General features: G+C 40.8%; 2 protein-coding genes across 3 annotated transcripts in view; both read left to right on the top strand.

The window, feature by feature from the left end:
* The first annotated feature begins 6923 nt into the window (after positions 1–6923).
* On the top strand, positions 6924–8538 carry GJE1 (gap junction protein epsilon 1). Its single transcript, XM_065632903.1, has 3 exons — positions 6924–6962; positions 7565–7747; positions 8143–8538. The coding sequence occupies exons 1-3, from the start codon at positions 6924–6926 to the stop codon at positions 8536–8538; spliced, it is 618 nt and encodes a 205-aa protein (XP_065488975.1).
* Positions 8539–12956: 4418 nt separating this feature from the next.
* The window catches only part of VTA1 (vesicle trafficking 1), a 36788-nt gene continuing 31059 nt past the window's right edge, over positions 12957–18685 (top strand). For both annotated transcript variants that reach the window (XM_065631605.1, XM_065631606.1), the window contains exon 1: positions 12957–13142. In XM_065631605.1, coding sequence (XP_065487677.1) covers positions 13034–13142 — 109 coding nt within the window. In that variant the 5' untranslated portion in view covers positions 12957–13033. The remainder of the gene's footprint in view (positions 13143–18685) is intronic.

Here is an 18685-nt window from a genome sequence, read left to right on the forward strand (position 1 = left end):
TGGGTTCTGAATAGACCCTGCTTAAAGACATCAGCTGCCTTTAAAGATTTAGGGTGTGATTTGCGAAGTTGCATTTCATGTTCCTCTCGACTATGGAAATGAGGACAGGTGAGATGTTTTATCCATGACTTACTATTCAAATGGTATAACAGAGTGGAGAATAAACGTTGTTCACCCCTTCAAAGTGCAGCATTTGTTCCTAGTGTTTCTTGCTTTTCAGTGAGATAATAAATTTTACTTCCTAGTGTCTGCATGTGTAGCCTTCCAAACAGCTCCAACTGTTTCCAGCAGAAGCCATGAATATAGGTAGCAGAGCAAATATGCTGGAAGAGGGGCAGACCTACTGGACCGAAGTTTTCAAGATAAAGAGCTAAGGTAGATGAATAACAGCATTTGCCAGTGACATACTCTGCAGATGGATTCTTTTCCTTCCTCTTCTCAAAAGGGAGAAGGTATGAGCTTGCAGTGAACTTGCTTGTTCATATTATTAAAATAGTTATTTTGAAGCCCTATGGGTTTATGACAGGTGTATGGAGAAAGCAAACAAATGCATGGAGGACTTGCTGAAGTGAGAGAAAGAGTTTGACCACTGAAATACCAGAAGCAAAGCAGTAATACATAGCCTGTTCACGCCATGCTGTCCAGTGTAGGAATTGAATTTAATAGACATTAGCGATTCATCCTAAATAACCTTTCTCTAAGATTATCAAACAAAAAGTATTATTGCTTCTTAAAAGTTACACCTCTCTGTACCTATTGATTGATCTTTGTGACTCTTCTCACTTCCCTGAATATATGAACATGTTACAGTTGTGTAAAGTATTGTTCCATATAAAGCTGATTAGTTTATTGTAATAGAAAACCCAGCCAGTGCTAGTCCTCAGAAGCGATCAGGCTAGAGACTTCACCTTTACCACTAGTCAGCTGATGGGAATTGTCACAGAGATCGTCTTGAAGTGATTCTTTTTACTGATCAGTTTTCCTTAAAATGGTCTCAAATTCAACTACATTCCCTCCAAGGCAGCCTTACTGTTGTCTTGGATATTTATCACAACTGCTGATACTCTCTACTTTGCTGAGTATATACAAAATTTTCTAAGACTGTCAACATTCAGGTCTCTGCAAGCAGTCTGAATCAGTCTTTTTCATTCCCATTAGTTGGATCCAATATGTGTCTTTAACGCTGTAACCCCAGAGTATGGCCCCTTCACTAATTTATTTGAAAATGGGTTTATATGTGAACAATCAATATGATTCCCATTGGGAGAACAGTTTAAAGTCAACACATATTTAATATTGATTTATCTGGGACAACAGGAAGCTGACTCTTTTTGCATGAGTATCAACAGAAGAACACTTCAAAAACTTCTACTGGCATAAACTTCTTGCAGTTTGCATGGAGAGAGGGAAGACCCCTTGCTTTTTGTTGCACAACACACTACTCTTACTGCTGCCCTCTGGGAGAATTTCTTCAATCCTAGTAAGTTTTACCTGTCCTTTAGTCCATGGGATGGAATTCCTAAGGTTGAGAAATTAGGAACATATTCAGTGGGAATTTATGTTCCTGGTTTTTACCAGTACTTGATTTTCTCTAGTCTATTTTTCCAGAACTCCGAACAGCAAGGAAATAAGCTTTGGAGACTGAGAGTGTCTCCAGCTCAAAGGAAACAGAAAGTTAGATTATGCTTCTAATGTCATTCAACAGATGTCTGTGTAAGGGCAAGGGAATATACTCAAACAGCACGAATATCATTTCCTGCAGAGGCGAAAAGGAGAGGAAAAAGATTCACAGACCCTGACATAAACCAGACGGAATTCGGATCCCCACATACAAACTGTCCATCATTCTGTTTTCAAACAAAAGAATCCACTTGTCTCTTTGGATATTAGTTCAGTTTGTAGTCTAGAGACATTCTCATTGTGCAGCTGTGACACAGTACTTAGCACAAGAGCAAAGGAGAGAGCACCACAGGTAAGTCTCCTTAATGGGAAAGAAACCCAGCACAGGCTGAAATCAGCCAGCACAGATGCAGCGTATCTGGGAGAGCAACATCATAGGGCAGGGACTGCAACAACTTGGAAACATGGGAGGCAAATCCACTTCATCAGTAAATCCCAAATGTAGGGATGCAAAATCAGTCCGTGTAGGGATGAGGAACTACACACATCTCACAAACGCCCTCTACTGAGAACTGCTTCTAACAGGGGAAAATGCTCCTTTCACATGTTTGTGCAGCTCAAGGTGCTTGATAATTCCGTGGCTAATTCCAGATTTGCATATCACAACAAACTGTGTAGTCCCATGAAGAGCCAAGCATATCTGCCACCAAAACTACCTGCAGTAAGTAGCCGTTAATTATGCATGCTTCAAACTAAATAAGACCTGTGTCCAAATGCAACCCTGGAAGTGACCATGTTTGAGGGCCTGATCATCAGTCAGGTGTTAAAAAGAAACAGGGCAACAAACAAGAAACAAATACTATTCATTTTAAACACAGATCATTAAGAACCAAACCTTAGAGAAATTTTTGTCGTATCATGCATCAGATCAGCAGATATAGCTGGAAAAAGTGGACATGTATTGTAGCAGAGTCACTTCTCCCAGACAGTTAGATGTACAATAACCTTCAGTAAGTCATGTCTTCTTCTTACTCGAATACAGGCTTTCTTAATTTGGTTGTGGTTTGTTTTGGCATAGACTTCCATTACTTTTCAACTTATTGGGTCACAGGCTCTATTTAAAGGACAAGAGGATACAGAATTAGATCACTTCCCTTATCCTCAGGTTTCAAAATAGGCAACAGGGTTCGCTACTGCTACTATGAGGGTAGCTGGAAGTGGACCCAAGAAGCAGCCAGCAAGAGTATCCAGAGTTGGAGAAAGGAGGTAATGGAAACAGGGGCTCTCAACCTGGATGTTTAACACTCTGTGCTGCGGAGCCTTGAAGGAGGACAAATGTTTGGCTTCTAAGGCTACATGTCTAAGGCTAGACCTCAAACTTCTGTGACTCCTTTACTAGTAAAATAGCACTGAAAGTTAATACTCTCATATGCAATGCCAGTGCATTCCCTGGGAGAAATCCATATGAGAAGAATTACTTCAAAAATAATTGTTGTGGACTTATGTAGAGAGAATCACAACTGGCATAAGCTAGCAAACTTGATATATTCAAAAGAGGAATGCTGAGTTCAACTACAACTTCAAGACTCCAGATAATAGAAGTAGCTACGCTATGTGGTCAGAGCCCAGCTGTGTCCGTCAGCAGTACTATGTCCTCGGAGCACTGGGCTGCAAGGAGGAATAGTTTGTGCCCTGGCAAAGCTGCAAAAAACACCAATATGAAAATTCCTCTTCATTAAGTCTGCATGACTGGACACAGTGATGGTGGAAAAGAAAGCTAGAGAGTGATTCACCATGCCTATTTCTTAATTTTTCAAAAAATGCTTTTCAAACAGGTTTTGCATTAATTCAATAAAAAAATTAGTGAAGAAGAAGCCTTAGGTACGACACACATCTCCCCAGACTGAGCACCATGGCTGAGCCCATACCCCTGTGCAATTAACTCAAACTCTCCTTAGTCCATCCTCAACTCCCCAACTTTGCATGCTGCCTGCTACTCTTTGTGCTAAACACACAGCAGCAGGCAGTCAGGAGGATCTGAGGAAGCCACCTGCCTCCTAAGACTCCTGTCCTAGCTGAAGGTGAGGCAACCTCTATCTCAGGTCTGAACTGCAGTGGAGACACCAGTCTGCAGCTAGTAGAGGCCTCTACTGGGCCTAAGCTTCAATGTGGGGAACTCTGCAAACCAAAAGGGAAATTCAGGTGCTTCCAGCACTAAGCAAAGCTGAAAAGCTGGTCGAAGGGGTTGTTCTCCAAGATTTAGGCATGCAAGCTCTTTTTTGGTATACAAAAACTTATCTTACTGATGCCAGTTCATTTTTTTGTGCCATATCATTTTGTGTGATTTCTATGGTGCCTTTTTTCACGCCACAAGGATAACAGGTGTCATTACATTTAACCACAATAATAAAGCAATTAACTGGGTACTTAATGTTAAACACACAGTTCATCCCTCTAAGCACAAGTGCAGCTTGATGCACGCATTCAGTTTCCAACTGTTCAACTGTGATTATTCAGTAGGATTTCAACTCATTAAAAGGTTAAAGAGCACATTGCTGACTTGCAACCTTGAGCTGAAAGCCAGGCTTAGGACTCACTTAGAAAAAAGTATGATATCAATACCTTCCATCTCATTTGTGCATGATAGACAAGCAATAGACAGCTGTTCCTGCAGATTCAAAACGAATAACGATTTTCTGTCAAGAAAGTCCCAAGGAACTGCTTGAGTTGCCTTAGCAGACTGCATTGAAAAGGACGGCACAATGCCAGCTTACTTCACTCCCATCTCAAGTCAACCTCTTAATGTGGTGTTACCGAAGCACATTATTGAATACACATGACAAAAGAAAAAACATTGCTATTAGTTCCTCTTAGTGTGAAGATAATGGGCTTCCTGTGCTTCAGCTCATATGACACAGATTAAGTTATTTCAAAGAAAGTGACAGTTTTATTGTGGACCTATTCATCACATTTAGTGGGGTCTGAGTACAGACACCCATGGCATTTGTATCGGGTTTATTTGACAACCTCTCCAGAATTCATTTTTTTGTTTCAATGCAACTGTATTCCTTATGTGTTCCCAGAACTAAAGCAGAGCATCTCCAGCTAACTCTTCTTTTGGCATCTTCTTCACCGGATAGAAACTCAAGTTTCCATAATGTTACTGAGGTCATAAAGAAAATTATTTGATTACTTTAGATGATCCAGTCAGCTAAGTAATTATGTTATCCCCAGCTAACAATAAAAAGATACAAAGTACCATTTGTTTAGTTCAGCTTTTTACCTAAATATTGTTTATATCTATAGCGAAATCAAATGTCTCCTGACCAAACTTAATGATTATTGTGGGTTCGTTTTCATCAATTACTGTGAAAATGATCATTACTATATCAAGCATAAGAAAAAACATTGAAAGATCTACCTCAGGTTAGAAAGTAGGAGCTTTTCAGTTTTCCCATTATTGCTTTTAAAACATTTCTGCTTAAAGAGATTGTAAGAAATACCAATACAAGTATTCTTTGAAGTGTATTCAACAGTAGGTTTTCAATATCAATTCACATTTTTAAAAAATTAAGTGATTAAAATATTACTTATATCGAACATCTGTCCAGCATGCTGAGCTAATGTAGTAATTTTATAATACTGTGGAAACATTAAAAATTGCTTTTCGAGTATAATTAAGCTCCATATGTATTATGAGCAGAAGAAAAACAATTTACTGGAAACCATTATTGCATTTTTGTGAAGGTTAGTCACACATCCTGAGAACCACCATATTTTATTGCAGGTCACATACCACTGGGAGATTATTGCTTTTAGTTCATTCAATATATACAAACCTCAGCATTCTCTCTACACAGTGGAGCAGCAGATTGCACTAAAAAAAGTTTAGAAACTCACTCTCAGTACTACTAACACAGCATCTTTTACAGCCCTCCAGGAGATACACAGACATTTAAATAACTGCCTGAAAAAGGAGCTGTAGTAAATAACACAGTTATTAGTTAATGAAGCACTTTTCACCTTCTTCATCATCTACCTGCTTCAGCAGATGCAGGGCAGGTTCCCCTTACAAAGGGTGTTCTGATGTCTTGAAACAGCTATTCTAATCATTCCATTAATATAGTAATTGTGGTGTCTTTTAGAGTCACAGCAGTTAAACCCACACATAAAATGAGCCGTGATTCCCATCTCTTCCCTCCTCCCTCCGCTTCCATGCCTATGAGCATACATCACAGAGGGAACAACACTTTTTGTTACATCATCCTGACGTCACACTGCAACCAGTTACGAAGGAGGCTTTCTCATGAGTTTAGAGATAAAAGAATAAATGCCCCCTTTTGGATTTGGTGGCTGTATTTCACTTTCCTGTGCATCCTTTTCAGAACACCGAATAAGCTACAACGCACCACCAACTGAACTACGAGCTATCTCTTCCCCTCCTCTGGTTTCCCGCCTCCATCCTTCCTCCCTTCACCTTCTCATAAAACTCTCATAAGGTTCAAACTAATGTGCTGAGGTACATCCCTGCGTTTCACTGGGCAGCTGTTCATGACCAGGAGTGTCTGGCATACACACAGCTCTTCTGGAGTTCTTTCAACTGTGCATATGGAGTAGGCTGTCAAATTATTAAACACAATTCTTGCTATTAAGTCATTTGTAATAATATTGGAGTGGTTAATATTATTTGTTTTAGTTCAGTTGTGATTTCTTTGAATTCAGAATCTTGTACCTACAGCTTCCAAGTTCAGTTGCATCCTTACTTTTTATTTGACTTAGTTAAATATAAGCTATTAAGCTCTAGATGGTGTAAAGTGAACCTGTCAGCAGACTAGGAGGCTGCCTTTGCGCCCCGGTTCGCGGGGTCCCGGCTCGTCCCGCCGGTGGCAGCCCCGAGAGGGCCGCGTCGGAGCTGCCCTATTGCGGAGCCCTCGGGACCGGGACCGCGGCATGCGCGGGAGAGAGGCAGCGCGGGGGAGCCCCGCTGCTGCGGCCGGGCTGGGGCGACGGTCGGAGCTGCGGGTACCCCGAGGCGGGGGTGAAAGGTCGGCGCAAGGCGGCGAGGCAAGAACAGGGGAGCACCCGGCGTGGCGGTGGCGGACGGCGCTGCTGACAGTGCTGGCCGGGGATTACCGTCCCCGCTTTTGCTGCGCCCGCCGCCTCCCCGAGAGCCGGGGCCCGCCCGGGGGCAAAGGGCGGAGCGAGCCGGGGCTGAAGCCGGGGCCGGGGCCGGGGCCGGGGCCGGGGCCGGGGCTGGGGTTGCCTGCGGCCACCCCCGCCCGTGCAGGGCGCTTTCCCCAGCCATGTCCCCCAACTACATGCGGAGCTTCTCGGAGGGATGTGTGAGTAACGCGAAGCCGGAGCCGAGAGCGAGGGGTTCGGCCCCAAAACCGCGCGGCAGCCGCGTCCCCTATCCCCCGAGCACTGAGCAGCAGTGCCGGCTGCCTCCTGCACGGACCGCTCAGCAGCAGGGCTGCCCGGGCGAGAAACGGTTCTGCCTGGGCGCTACAAATGACCCCTTGGGGAAGCTGGAATTTAATTTGCAAGAACAAGTACCTTTATGTCTGATGATGGCACAGGCGGTCCTTCTTTTGCCATCACCTGACATCATGTAAAATCGATACAATAGCAAAACGAATGGACTTTTGGTCGAAGCGTCCAGCTCTGCCTGGCGCATTCTGCAACAGCAGAATACAGATAGAGGCAGTGAAACAAATTAACCAATAACTGGGAGAAAACGGAATTTTTATATAAAATTAGTAGCAACGATGAAGGGTTCTAATCCATTATTTTGTTAGAAAGCTACTGCAGCCTTCACAGGCAAACTCCTTTTAAAACACGTAGAATAAAATAAATACTTCGGATAATGAAAATTCGTGAGTAGGCCCTCAAAAATAATGCTGTTCATTTTTGTTTTCATGTTGAATAACCCTGTGATCTCCAGCTCAGGCCACCAACGGTAATCGGCCAATTCCACACCCTTTTCTTTGGCTCTGTTCGTATGTTTTTCCTTGGTGTTCTGGGCTTTGCTGTTTATGGAAATGAGGCCTTGCATTTCAGCTGTGACCCAGACAAGAGAGAGGTTAATCTTTTCTGTTACAACCAGTTCAGGCCTATAACCCCTCAGGTAATTATCTTCTTTTTTTTTTTAATTGTAGAAATCCAATGTTAAGAAAATAAACTGCAAAAAAATAAACATAATTGTTCCACATGGGAAGTAATAACTGATTGAGATAGTTATCACCTTTTTCATGAGTATTTTCCTTTTAATAGCCTTTAATCTGTGACTAAATATGGTGTTGTGCTTTCTATCCTTCATAACAATGATACTCACATTTCAGAAACCAACTGAAATTTTAAAATTAAAACATAACTGTGACTTTTACCTTTATCATCATTTAAGTGTTTATACATCTTAGATATATCAAAAACAGACTGGCAAAATGTTCCAATATGTGCATGGTTTAGCTGTCCCGATACAGTTGTAAATGATCTGACAACTACATTTCTGCTACATTTTAGGTATTCTGGGCATTACAGCTGGCGATTGTACTGATACCTGGAGCGTTTTTTCACCTTTGTGCTGCATGTAAGAACATCGCACAGGAAGAAATCCTCCAAAAGTCATTCTACACTGGTTTTTATATCTTCACTGTTTTCTTAAGGATTATCCTTGAAGTTGCGGCTTTTTGGCTTCAGATTCAGCTCTTTGGTTTCAAAGTGAACGCAATCTACATGTGTGATGTGGGAGCACTTGAAAAGAAGTTTAATGTTACCCGGTGCATGGTGCCAGAGCACTTTGAAAAGACAATTTTTCTTATTGCAATGTACACATTTACTGTGATTACAGTGGTCTTGTGCGTTGCCGAAATTTTTGAGATCTCATGTAGAAGGCTAGGTTTCTTAAAAACTCAGTGAGGTCAATCAGTCCTAGTCATTTACCGCCCTGTCCACCTGCAGTTTTATAGCAATGATTTCAAGCTATAACAAAAAAATTCTCCTGTCCTCTATGCAGTGTTGCAGAAGAGATGATGACTGCTGCAGAGTAGTCACCTGACACTCACTTCTTCCCTGAAAAACACCGTATTACCTGAATAATCTTTGTTTCCGTGTCAAGACCAAAAGCAATAAGATTTATAAAAGTAGCATGTTTTCATGACCTGCCACATACAATAGTTTTGCCTCCAGAGGAGTGCCTGTGTGTGAGAAGGAGGTTATTTATAATCATATTTTTATTCACATCTTTTCTGAATACAGGTACTTGGAGCTAATAAGGTTATTGACCTTCTAGGAAAAACTATTCCAAATTTCTTACATGTTCTTATGGCTTTAGAATGAAGCACTAATGGTAGATAAGCTCTGGGCACCAGAAAGTATTCAAACTTTTTCCCAGGCAGTGTCCCTGTTGCAACCCACATCTCACACCCCAGGGGCAGAGATTCCGGGTGAAGCTGCAGTGACAAAAGATCCACTGGTATCAGCTGACTCTGCAGCAGCCCAGCTGGTGTCACCTGCCAGCTGTGAATCTCCTTTTAAATGTGAGAGAATAGCATGATATTCTTCACACTGACTGGAATGCCTTACCCTCATTATGTTTCAGCTTACGATGTTGAAGATTTTTACCAATTTTTTATGATCACATTTTGAAGGAGTAAAGGGGCTTTATGACTTAGTTTTGCATAAGAATCTTAAAAGTGTCAAAAGAAAATCATGGAGAAAAGCCCTTTCTGGGTCCAGTTATGCCTTGATTTCAGTGAGAGTTGCTTGTGCATAACTGCAGAATTGGGCCCCCAGAATTTTTTGCTGTGTGTGTCACATCTCATTACTCTGGCTAAAGTCGCTAGAATAACAGTTAAGAAGTCTGCATACTAAAAGTATTCTATGCAAGAAGTGTATTTGGATAGGTTAGGTCTTGAACTTTATATAAGTATCAGATGTTTTTGCGTTCGACAGTCTCTTCTTAAGGACTAATAGATATCTTGAACTTAGAAGTTATTTCATTCTTTGTGCTTAAGTGAGGTAATGGAAAAAACCAACCAACCAAACCAACCAACAACAACCAACAAATTTCAGAACTGGAGAGAAAGGAGGAAGTAGTTTCCTGTATAAAATATGTACAAATAGAAATCATAATAATTAGTTATTTATTTTCCTTTTGCTTTTAAAATACTTTCAATTTCTAGGAAAAAAAAAAGAACGTTTTTTCCTCTTTCATAATTTTCTATGGCTACTAAATTGAACAATTTCTGTTCTGAATCATAGTGAAACAAGAGACTCGGACTCATCACTACTTAGCAATGATCCAGGAACCAGAAAGTTAAAAGGAGTCCACCAGCATCTGTGGCCACATTTTGAGGCCTGTAACACTGAAGAGAAGAATATCTTTGCTTCTTGAATTGAAAAAACATCAAGCATAAAAGCATAAAAAGTTGAGATCCTAGTGACAGCATTTGGGTCCTTTCAGAAATATTTGGAAAAATCTTGAAAAATTATTACAAAATCTTTTAGCATCAACTGTTGCTTAAGCAGTCCAAAGCGAGGTTGGGTTATAAGAGCCTTGTAAATCTCAACTACAAACTTAGTCCTCATTACGTAAATAGAATTCCATGATTTAGGCGTCTTGGATTTGATTGCTTCTGGCCATTTAAATCAAAGTGGGTCACAACTAGATGTGTGGTTTTTTGATGAGCTGATGAAGAACAATATGATAAATTTCAATACATTCACTGTACTAAAATATTAATGTTGTGTTATTTTTTCCCCTGTAGAAGTTATATATTAACTTGAATATATGTCTAGTCAACGCTATCAGATTTGTGCAATATAAAACTAGGTATTTGATATTTGCAAGCATTAAAATAGAATAAGAATCGCTGTGCTAATTTCTTGTTTGCATAACATGCCACGTGCTTGGGTCAACACGTTAAATTTTTTGTTACATACATTGGTATCCATCTGGAATTATTCTCTGCAAGTTAAAGTTGTAATCTCAGGCAAAAAATATTTTTATTTATAAGTAAAATACAATATCTATTGCTACCAAAAAGAATTTACTTCCATGTGCCAAGTACAGTGGTGACCAACCATACTCAAATCACATTTAGTCAGATGTTTGTATCATAATAAAATAACCTCATCACAACCTTGTCAGTATTTTCCCTGGTGCTTCATATTTCCATTGCTTGTTGTTCTTCTTCTGTAGATTTCAAAACACTTCAGAAAGGTCAGAGGAGTGCCAAAACCCGCAGCCCCTCAGGAGACTTCCCCATTACTGTCAAGAAAGAGCCCTGCAAAACTGGGACTGCCTGAGGACCCCCGGGCAGCTCTGAGAGCTGGATTACCCACTAACATGCCCTTTCCCTTGGTGGTCAAAGTCTGGAACATATCAAAATGTGTTCTTCCAAAGCATTGACAACACAGATTTTTTTTTCTGCATTTCCTGTGAAATTAAAATTGTCAGATTCCTCAGTTTGTTTTTCGTTTAAAAACAAAATGTGCGTTGTTGTCTTAACACAAAAGTTTTTCTGTGACTGATTCCATCATTAGTTTCCTGAACACGTTGATGGAGATATTACATCCACATAAAGAAACCATTTCCCCATGGTCGTCAACACTTCTCTTTCCTATATTTGCTATTTGTTTTCCTAGCATTCATTATATCCTTAAGTGTCTTTAAACTTTTCTTTTTCCTAGTCTTCCAAACTCCCAACACTTTTATCCTCATTTACATTGCTCTCTATCAACTTCCTTCCACCCTTACTCCCTCTGAGAAATATAATATGCCTGTGTGCGTTTCTCAGTGTTTCACTGATTTTAGCTTGAATGCTTAGCAAATATTTGATCCTGAAGGCCTTCTTTTGTCATTATGAAAGGAATTATGTAATAGACTGGGGGATTCTTTGATCCAATTGTATTTCTGTACACAACGAACATGAAGTTCTGTCTTCCAGAACACAGAAGTAAGTATTTTCTTTGCTTACATCAGGGTCACATTATAAGCACTGCTTTGACTTCTTCACTGTTTTCCACCATACTCTAGCTGCCTCATTTTCCACAGACAGCACTCAAAGCAATCCCCAGCTTGTGCGTTACAGTCAGGTTTGTCTCTAGCCAGACATCATGCCCATTTAAGTTCTCACTTAACAAAGAGACATAATTGCTCCCTCCATCATCTTGAAGGAAACAAGCTAAATACACTCAGCAAGTGATGTGATTGCCTTTACATCAAAGGTATAGCTGCTCTGGGCCAGCCAGCCTCTAGTACACCACCACAACATCCCAGTCCTATAACCACTCTCTGTTCTGCTCCTTTCTTGACTTCCTTTCTGCTGTTCAGCCGTCATTTTCTTTCTGTTCTCTTTTCAGCACTCTCCCATGATAGCAATGAGACAGCACAACTACCTCTCCTACCTCATGCCTCCCTTCAACACGCATCTGCCTCTATGCCCTGGAGCACTGACCATTCTCTTCCCTTGCAGATGGCTATTTTTAGACCATGAGGATGTCTGGCAGTGGGGCCATTTAAAACAAATTTTAAAATCATTTAACTATGCTGTCAGAATGAGAAGATGACAAACACTAAAATAATTAATATTGCAATTTGTGAGATCCGTTCGAAACCATTTCGCTGCAACGGTTCCCATTTCTTTTGCCGTTCTTCTCCCCTCTCAGCAAAAAGAGAAATCCCCGGAGCTTCCTCAGAGAAGAAGTCATCTGAGAACCGGCGATCCTGTGAGATGCACTTTCCAAGGCTGACAGCTGCGGGGAAGCAGCCCAGCCCAGCGAAGCACCACTAACCAGGGCACTGGTCGCACAAGGCTTCCGCAGTGAGCAGCAGCGGGACGCAGGGCACAGGCCCAGCCATACAGGTGCACTTGAGTGGCCAAGGGCCTCCCAGACCCCTGGTGGCCTCAGGGCAGCCCAAGGGGAAGTTTCTCAACCTTTAAAGGGACTTTACTTGCGGCTCTACCTCCACGGGGAAAGTGTGCCAGCCCTTTGGGCGGACAGGCAGAACACGGGGACAGGGACGGGCTGGGGAGGGCATTGCTGCTCAGCCCCAGAGAGCCGGGCCGGGCCGCTGTTCCCCCAGCTGCGCCAGCTGAGGTCTCCAGGCCCACGGTGGCTGTGGGACACGTTTCAAACACTAATAAGCCACTTAGGAGACGCGTGAGGCTGCGCGGCCCGGCGGACATGCCCCACCGCCCGCCTGCGGCAGCCAAGGCTCGGGGAAGCCCCCGCGACGCCCGCTCAGCAGGGGGCGCTCTTCCCGGGCGCACGGCCACCGGCGGCAGCCCGCCCAGCACGTAAGCGCTCCGACGGCCCACGCCGGAAGCGGAAGCGGCCGGCGCCAGGGTCGGGAGCGAGAGCTGTTGTGGGCCGCCCGTCGTTGCCGCTGCGCGTCGCCGTTTGCGCGATGGCGGCTGCGGCTCTTCCCCCGCTGCCGCCGCAGTTCAAGAGCATCCAGCACCATCTGCGAACCGCGCAGGAGCTGGACAAGCGCGAGCCGGTGGTGGCGTACTACTGTGAGTGAGGCGGCCGCAGCGCCGGCCCCCGGGGCCGGGCCCGCCCCGGCCTGTCGCGTCCCGCCCCGCCCGCTGCTCCCCGCGGCTGGGGCCGCAACCGCCCCCCGGCCACCAGTCGCTGCATCGGACGGAGCGCGCCCCTCCCTCTTTCCGCCTGGCTGGTTGGGTTGTGTGGAGTGCCTGGGGGATGTACGGAAAGCGGGGTAGGGGAGAGGCCCCACCTCTTGGGGCGGTGCGGGGTGATCTTGGTCTTTCTTGGCCGCCGCTTCAGCTGCAAGCCCCGACCCGTCTTTCGTGTCCTCTATTTTTGCAGAGTTAAGCCTCTTTGCAGTCGTAGTGGATATACCAGCAGCTTAAATACATGATTGTACGCACGTGTATTAAGTCAAGTTTTCTGTGTTGGCATAGTCCTAATAAGTATTGCAAAAAACTAATATTCGAGAGTCTTTTCTTTTTTCTGCTGCTGAAAAGACCACTTGTATCTGAGCAAGCAGTTTGGTTTTGAGAGTTTTTAATTCTTTATAGTAATGTTCATTTTATTTTTTGTGAGGCTTTGTCACTTATTCAGGCTTCTTTAGTGGAGAGAGTGGGTGGCTTTGTTGTATTGTTGTTAGCTTCATTGAAATGAACACAGCAAAATCTTGCTCTAAGTTTTTCAAATTAATATGTATATTTTCCAAGCTAACTAATGGCGTCTAAGCTAATGGTCGTCGGGGTAGTCTGTGATCCTTTCTAAAGGCTTTCCACAGTTAATTAAGGAGTGCAAGCCTGTTGTTAGTAGTCTCAAATTCCTGTCACAGTTAATCACCACACTTAGAAAATTTCTGAGACTAGCAGATCACCAGAAATGTTATGTTTATGTTTGGGTTTTTTTGTGAGATGTGAGGAGGTCATTTGTGGGTTTACTTGGCAATAGCTTGTCTTCAAAAAGAATTAAATAAAAATAGAGGCAGAACTGTTAGTCTAATTTCTAAGGCAATCTTAAGTTTAGAAGGATGGACTCATGAAATTCAGGCTTCAGAAATCTCTGAAAAAACTGTCAGCTCAGTGTCAGAAAAATAATTTTAATTTTTATGTGTTACGCAGGAATATTGTGATGATGTGGAAAAATGCCACCAAAGAAATGAGATAGTTGCATAGTAGAACACTGGGTGTTCTCAATAGTACCCACTCTTTTTTAATAGAAAAACACAGGACAAATCATACTTCGTGTGGCAGGAAGCACCAGCTAGGTCAGATTTCACTGTTTGGTTTTTTTGTTGTTGTTTTCTTTATTTCTTTGGCATTTTGTATCAGGTGTAAGACCCTGTTTGGCTATACAATAAAAATACTAGCGTTAAGTGTAGGTAACAAAATACAAGTCTAGTTGTATTTTAAAACAGAAGTGTTTTGGTGGCTGATGTCTGTGTTCCGTAATGTCTTTTCCATTCTGAAAATTAATGTAAGTCTCAGTGTACAGAAAAAAAACCCCTGTGTTGAATAATTAGCATTGTCTGTAAAGTCCCTTGTACTGTCTGTCCTAAGTAGCCTGAAAATTTGCACATCTTATTTTTTCATTTGAGTACTTCAGCACATCTGATTTATTACTGACTATAGTAAAGGCTGTATTCCAGAGATATCTTTCTCGTTACATTATTACACAAAGTAAAAATCGGTGACTCTGCTCTTTTAAGACAGGTCTTGCTTGGATCCTTTGTTCTTTTAAATACACAAAGGAGAAGCATTAACCTTCACCAGTGTTCCACTGATGACACTTCTTCCCATGGTGGATGAGTTTGAATTAAAATGCAGAATTTCTGTTTTGTAGTGTTTTGGTGGTTTGTGTTTTTTTGTTTTGTTGCTGGGTTTTTTTGTGGTTTTGTTGTTATTTCTGTCTTTGAAGCAAAAATAAGGTATATGAACCATTAATTTTGAACATTGTGGGTTTGGAACAATTATGTGGAATCCCAAAGTATTAATTATTAATATTGCTACTGTCAAAAAATGTACTGTGTATACTCCTAGTAAACTATGAATAATAAAAGCTTTCCTAAAAAGGTAGCTTTTTTAAAGTGTAAGTCTAAGTATAAAAACAATTTTCAGGATACTTTTCAGATAACACTTTGAAAGCAATACAGATTTTATGTGGAGTTAAAGCAACATTTCTCATTAGATGCTTCACTGAAAAAAGCTGAACATCTCTTTGTTGAGCCTTTGAAACGCGTTTCAGAGGAGCTCTGTCCATTGCTATAAGGTATTGTGTAGAAGGAATAGTGTGAGGAAAGCTTGGTGTGTGCTGGAACATGTGATGTTCTCTGTGCTGGTGCTTCTCTGCCAGGCTTATCTACAGGTGTGGGCCTGGCACTGTGCATGTTGTGGGACCAGGAGCCCAGGGGACCCTGCAGTGAAAGATCATGTGAGGGAACAGTGCTGCTTGTTCCCTCACATGGCTGCTTGCACAGCCACCACGTGAGGGGAAACATCTGAATTTTGGTCATATGACAGATGTGACTGTCAGTCTGAAGAAAAGAGTAAGGTGTTTATAGTTTTGGAATGTTGCCTGAAGTGGTTCATCCCTAGAAAAAAGCTTTGGTCCTAGTATTTATGTTTCTACGGCACAGTAGTTTTCAGTATGGACATATGTTTGCCAGGTTTTGATTTATGTGCATTTTAGTTCAATTCCACTTGTATATTTCTGATAATAAGAGCTGCCACACAAACTAATTTGAATATCAGAAGCAAGTGAACGCTCGTAAGATGTGTTTGCAACCTAAAATATTATTTTCTATGGCTTAGCAATAAAATTGTCAGGAGGAACTACTTACTGGTCATGTTAATATTTTTGTCTCTCATCAGCATCCACTGGGCTAGAGGTGTGCTCTCAAACAGGGGGATTTGAATGGCAGTTACACATTTTATTAACATACACCATTTTAATTTTTTTTCTCTTACGTTTTTTAAGTATAGTTCATTTGAAGCATTAAACTGGCATAAACCAGCGCTGCCACCCAAAGAAGATCCTGTAGTCCTCTGCGCTCTCATTCCCAACCCTAATGTGCTTCAGGAGCAAACATTGATGTAATTGTATGATGAAAAACAACAATAAGGTGGTTTTCAGCCAGACCAATTCACTACCACTTAAACAGCTGTGCTCCCACAGAGACAAAGACAAGGAACAAGACACTGTGGCTTGGGGCAATGACAAGACTCCTTTTTTGATATTGCTGGCATGTGTTGATTTAAATAAATTGTAATTTGATGAACATTAATCTCTGTTTTACACAATATGGATAGCTGCAGCAGGGATAATTTGTATTTTTCAACTGCCACATAATTTTCCACATGAAAAATAAGACATTAAAGAACAACATTGATGCTGTTGTGCACTGTAACACATCACAGATGCTTTTTTTGTGGTACTTGCTAGAAGCACGGCAAAAATTAAAGAATTATTTTATTTCTGGTAGCCCCGCGTATTCCTTACAAAGCTTTCATGCTTAACTCCAATTTTAGGTATTCAGATTCAAAGCAGTATATGATCAGTTGCTTTATACGTTGTTTGTAAACAGTTAAATTTTTTAGCTGTAGCCACTTTTAGTAGATGAACATAGTTGATTAAAGCAAAAGCATATATTTGCCTCCTGACAGTATGCACTGTAAATTTACATGCTTGTAAAATTTGTTCTACTTAGAACATAGACTATAGAGAAATAAAGAAACCAAGCTTATTTTTTTAAGTTATGCACGACATGATCTCACAAAATAATTCTGCTTTTAAAGAGATTAGACGCTTTTATGCAAGTGTTCAGCACTGCAGTAACCTACCATCTTTTAGAATGCTTGCCACCCCATATGATACTGTTTTTCAGGTTTCATATTATTTTGTTAATTTTTTTCCTCAAGTATGTACCTATTTCAGGTTCAGTAAAGGTGAGCTGATTGGATAGGTTGAAGGGAATGCCAGTAAAGGATCCTTCATTGTTTGCCTAGCAAAAGGAAAATGATCGGTGGTCAAGAAGATAACTGTCTTATCTTGAAAACTTACATGAGTCTGACTGCCTACTTTGAGATGTTATTCTGCAAACACAAGGAGGCAGGCTTTGATTAAAAAATAATCTCTAGCCTGTGTAATAACTAAAGAAATTAGATCTCTAACTGTGCCATAGGCAGCTTGACTCAGAAGTTACTTTTTGAAAAATTGGAAGGTTTGAGAGGTAGTTTTGTCTTCTATAAACTTACATTTCAGTGTTTAAAGCAAGATTTTCCTTAATAGCAGTTGTTTCAGCATTTCAGTAGCGTTGTTAAGCTCTTTTCAAAGATGATTGGTAGTTTATTTCATGTTTCTGTACTTACTGGCTATTGATATTCTAATTCGAAAGTGTTGAGAGAATGCCAGTGAGTTGCCAGAAAAGCACTGATGTTCCGTGATAAATAACATCCTGACACACAGCAGTGTTTGGATATCCAGTGAATGCAACATGAAAAAATGTTCTAGTAACTTCAGAAAAGTGGGGCTGTGATAGTTTTTACTTTACAGTCTGCTGAACATCAGAAACTATTCATGTGAGATCAGGAGACTTGATCTGTTTAAAAAAGATGTGAAGAAAATCTCCTGCAATTCTCAAATTCTTGAGATAGAAAAGTAGCAGAGAAATCCTTCCTAAAGATCTTACTGTTGTGTTGACATTTCTTGTTTTGTGGGATTAAGCAGGAGAGAAAAGCAAAAGAGACATTTTTTTCTTCCACGACTAGTTGACAACTTCTTTAATCAAGTCATTCAGCTTTTAAAGGAAATACCCATCTGTTAAATGTGACTGGCTTTTTACTTATAAGTTTAGTCAGACTTCCATGAAACAAGCTTCTCACTGCCTGACTCAGAATTTGGAAATACAGTTACTGCGTAATTTTATAACAGAAATATTGTTAATTTTTTACTGATCCTTCCTCAAAACAGAGGACTAATAACAGACATTTTAATTAAGCTTTTAATTTATTTAGCTAGATGCATTTTGAATGACTAATTTAGAAGATGCATGTAATTCAGAAGTACTAATGGAAATGAAAGTAACTGGTATTTGCTATATTTCACTGCAGTGATTTTGCACATGACTTAAGTGGGATATTCTAGAATTGAAATGCATGAAATAATGTTCTTTTAACATTCCTTATCTAATAAGATCAAATTCCTGAGCTTTCCTGTTGAAATATCATTTTTTTTTGTACTAGTTTTATATCATCCATTCATAAAAGTAAATTTTCCATATTCTTACATTGTTAGTGGCAGAAAACAGTTTTGTGTGCTACTAATACTGCAAATTATTTAAAGCCTATTATTAGAGATTACATACTGAAGAATAGATTTAATCTGTTCTTTAGTCAAGATGAGTTAATTGAAATGGTCAAATATTTAAGTAGTAGATATCCATTTCATAGTGTACTTTGAGACTTGTTTTGATTGTGCTAAGAGTGTAAACTAAAAATATTTCTCAGTTTCTTTTTTTCCCTGTGCTTTCTATTTTTTTCTGTCTTCAACCTTAGCTTGTTTGCTCTGATTTGTTTCAAAG

This window comes from Caloenas nicobarica, chromosome 3, assembly GCF_036013445.1.
Source record: "Caloenas nicobarica isolate bCalNic1 chromosome 3, bCalNic1.hap1, whole genome shotgun sequence".
Lineage (NCBI taxonomy): Eukaryota > Metazoa > Chordata > Aves > Columbiformes > Columbidae > Caloenas > Caloenas nicobarica.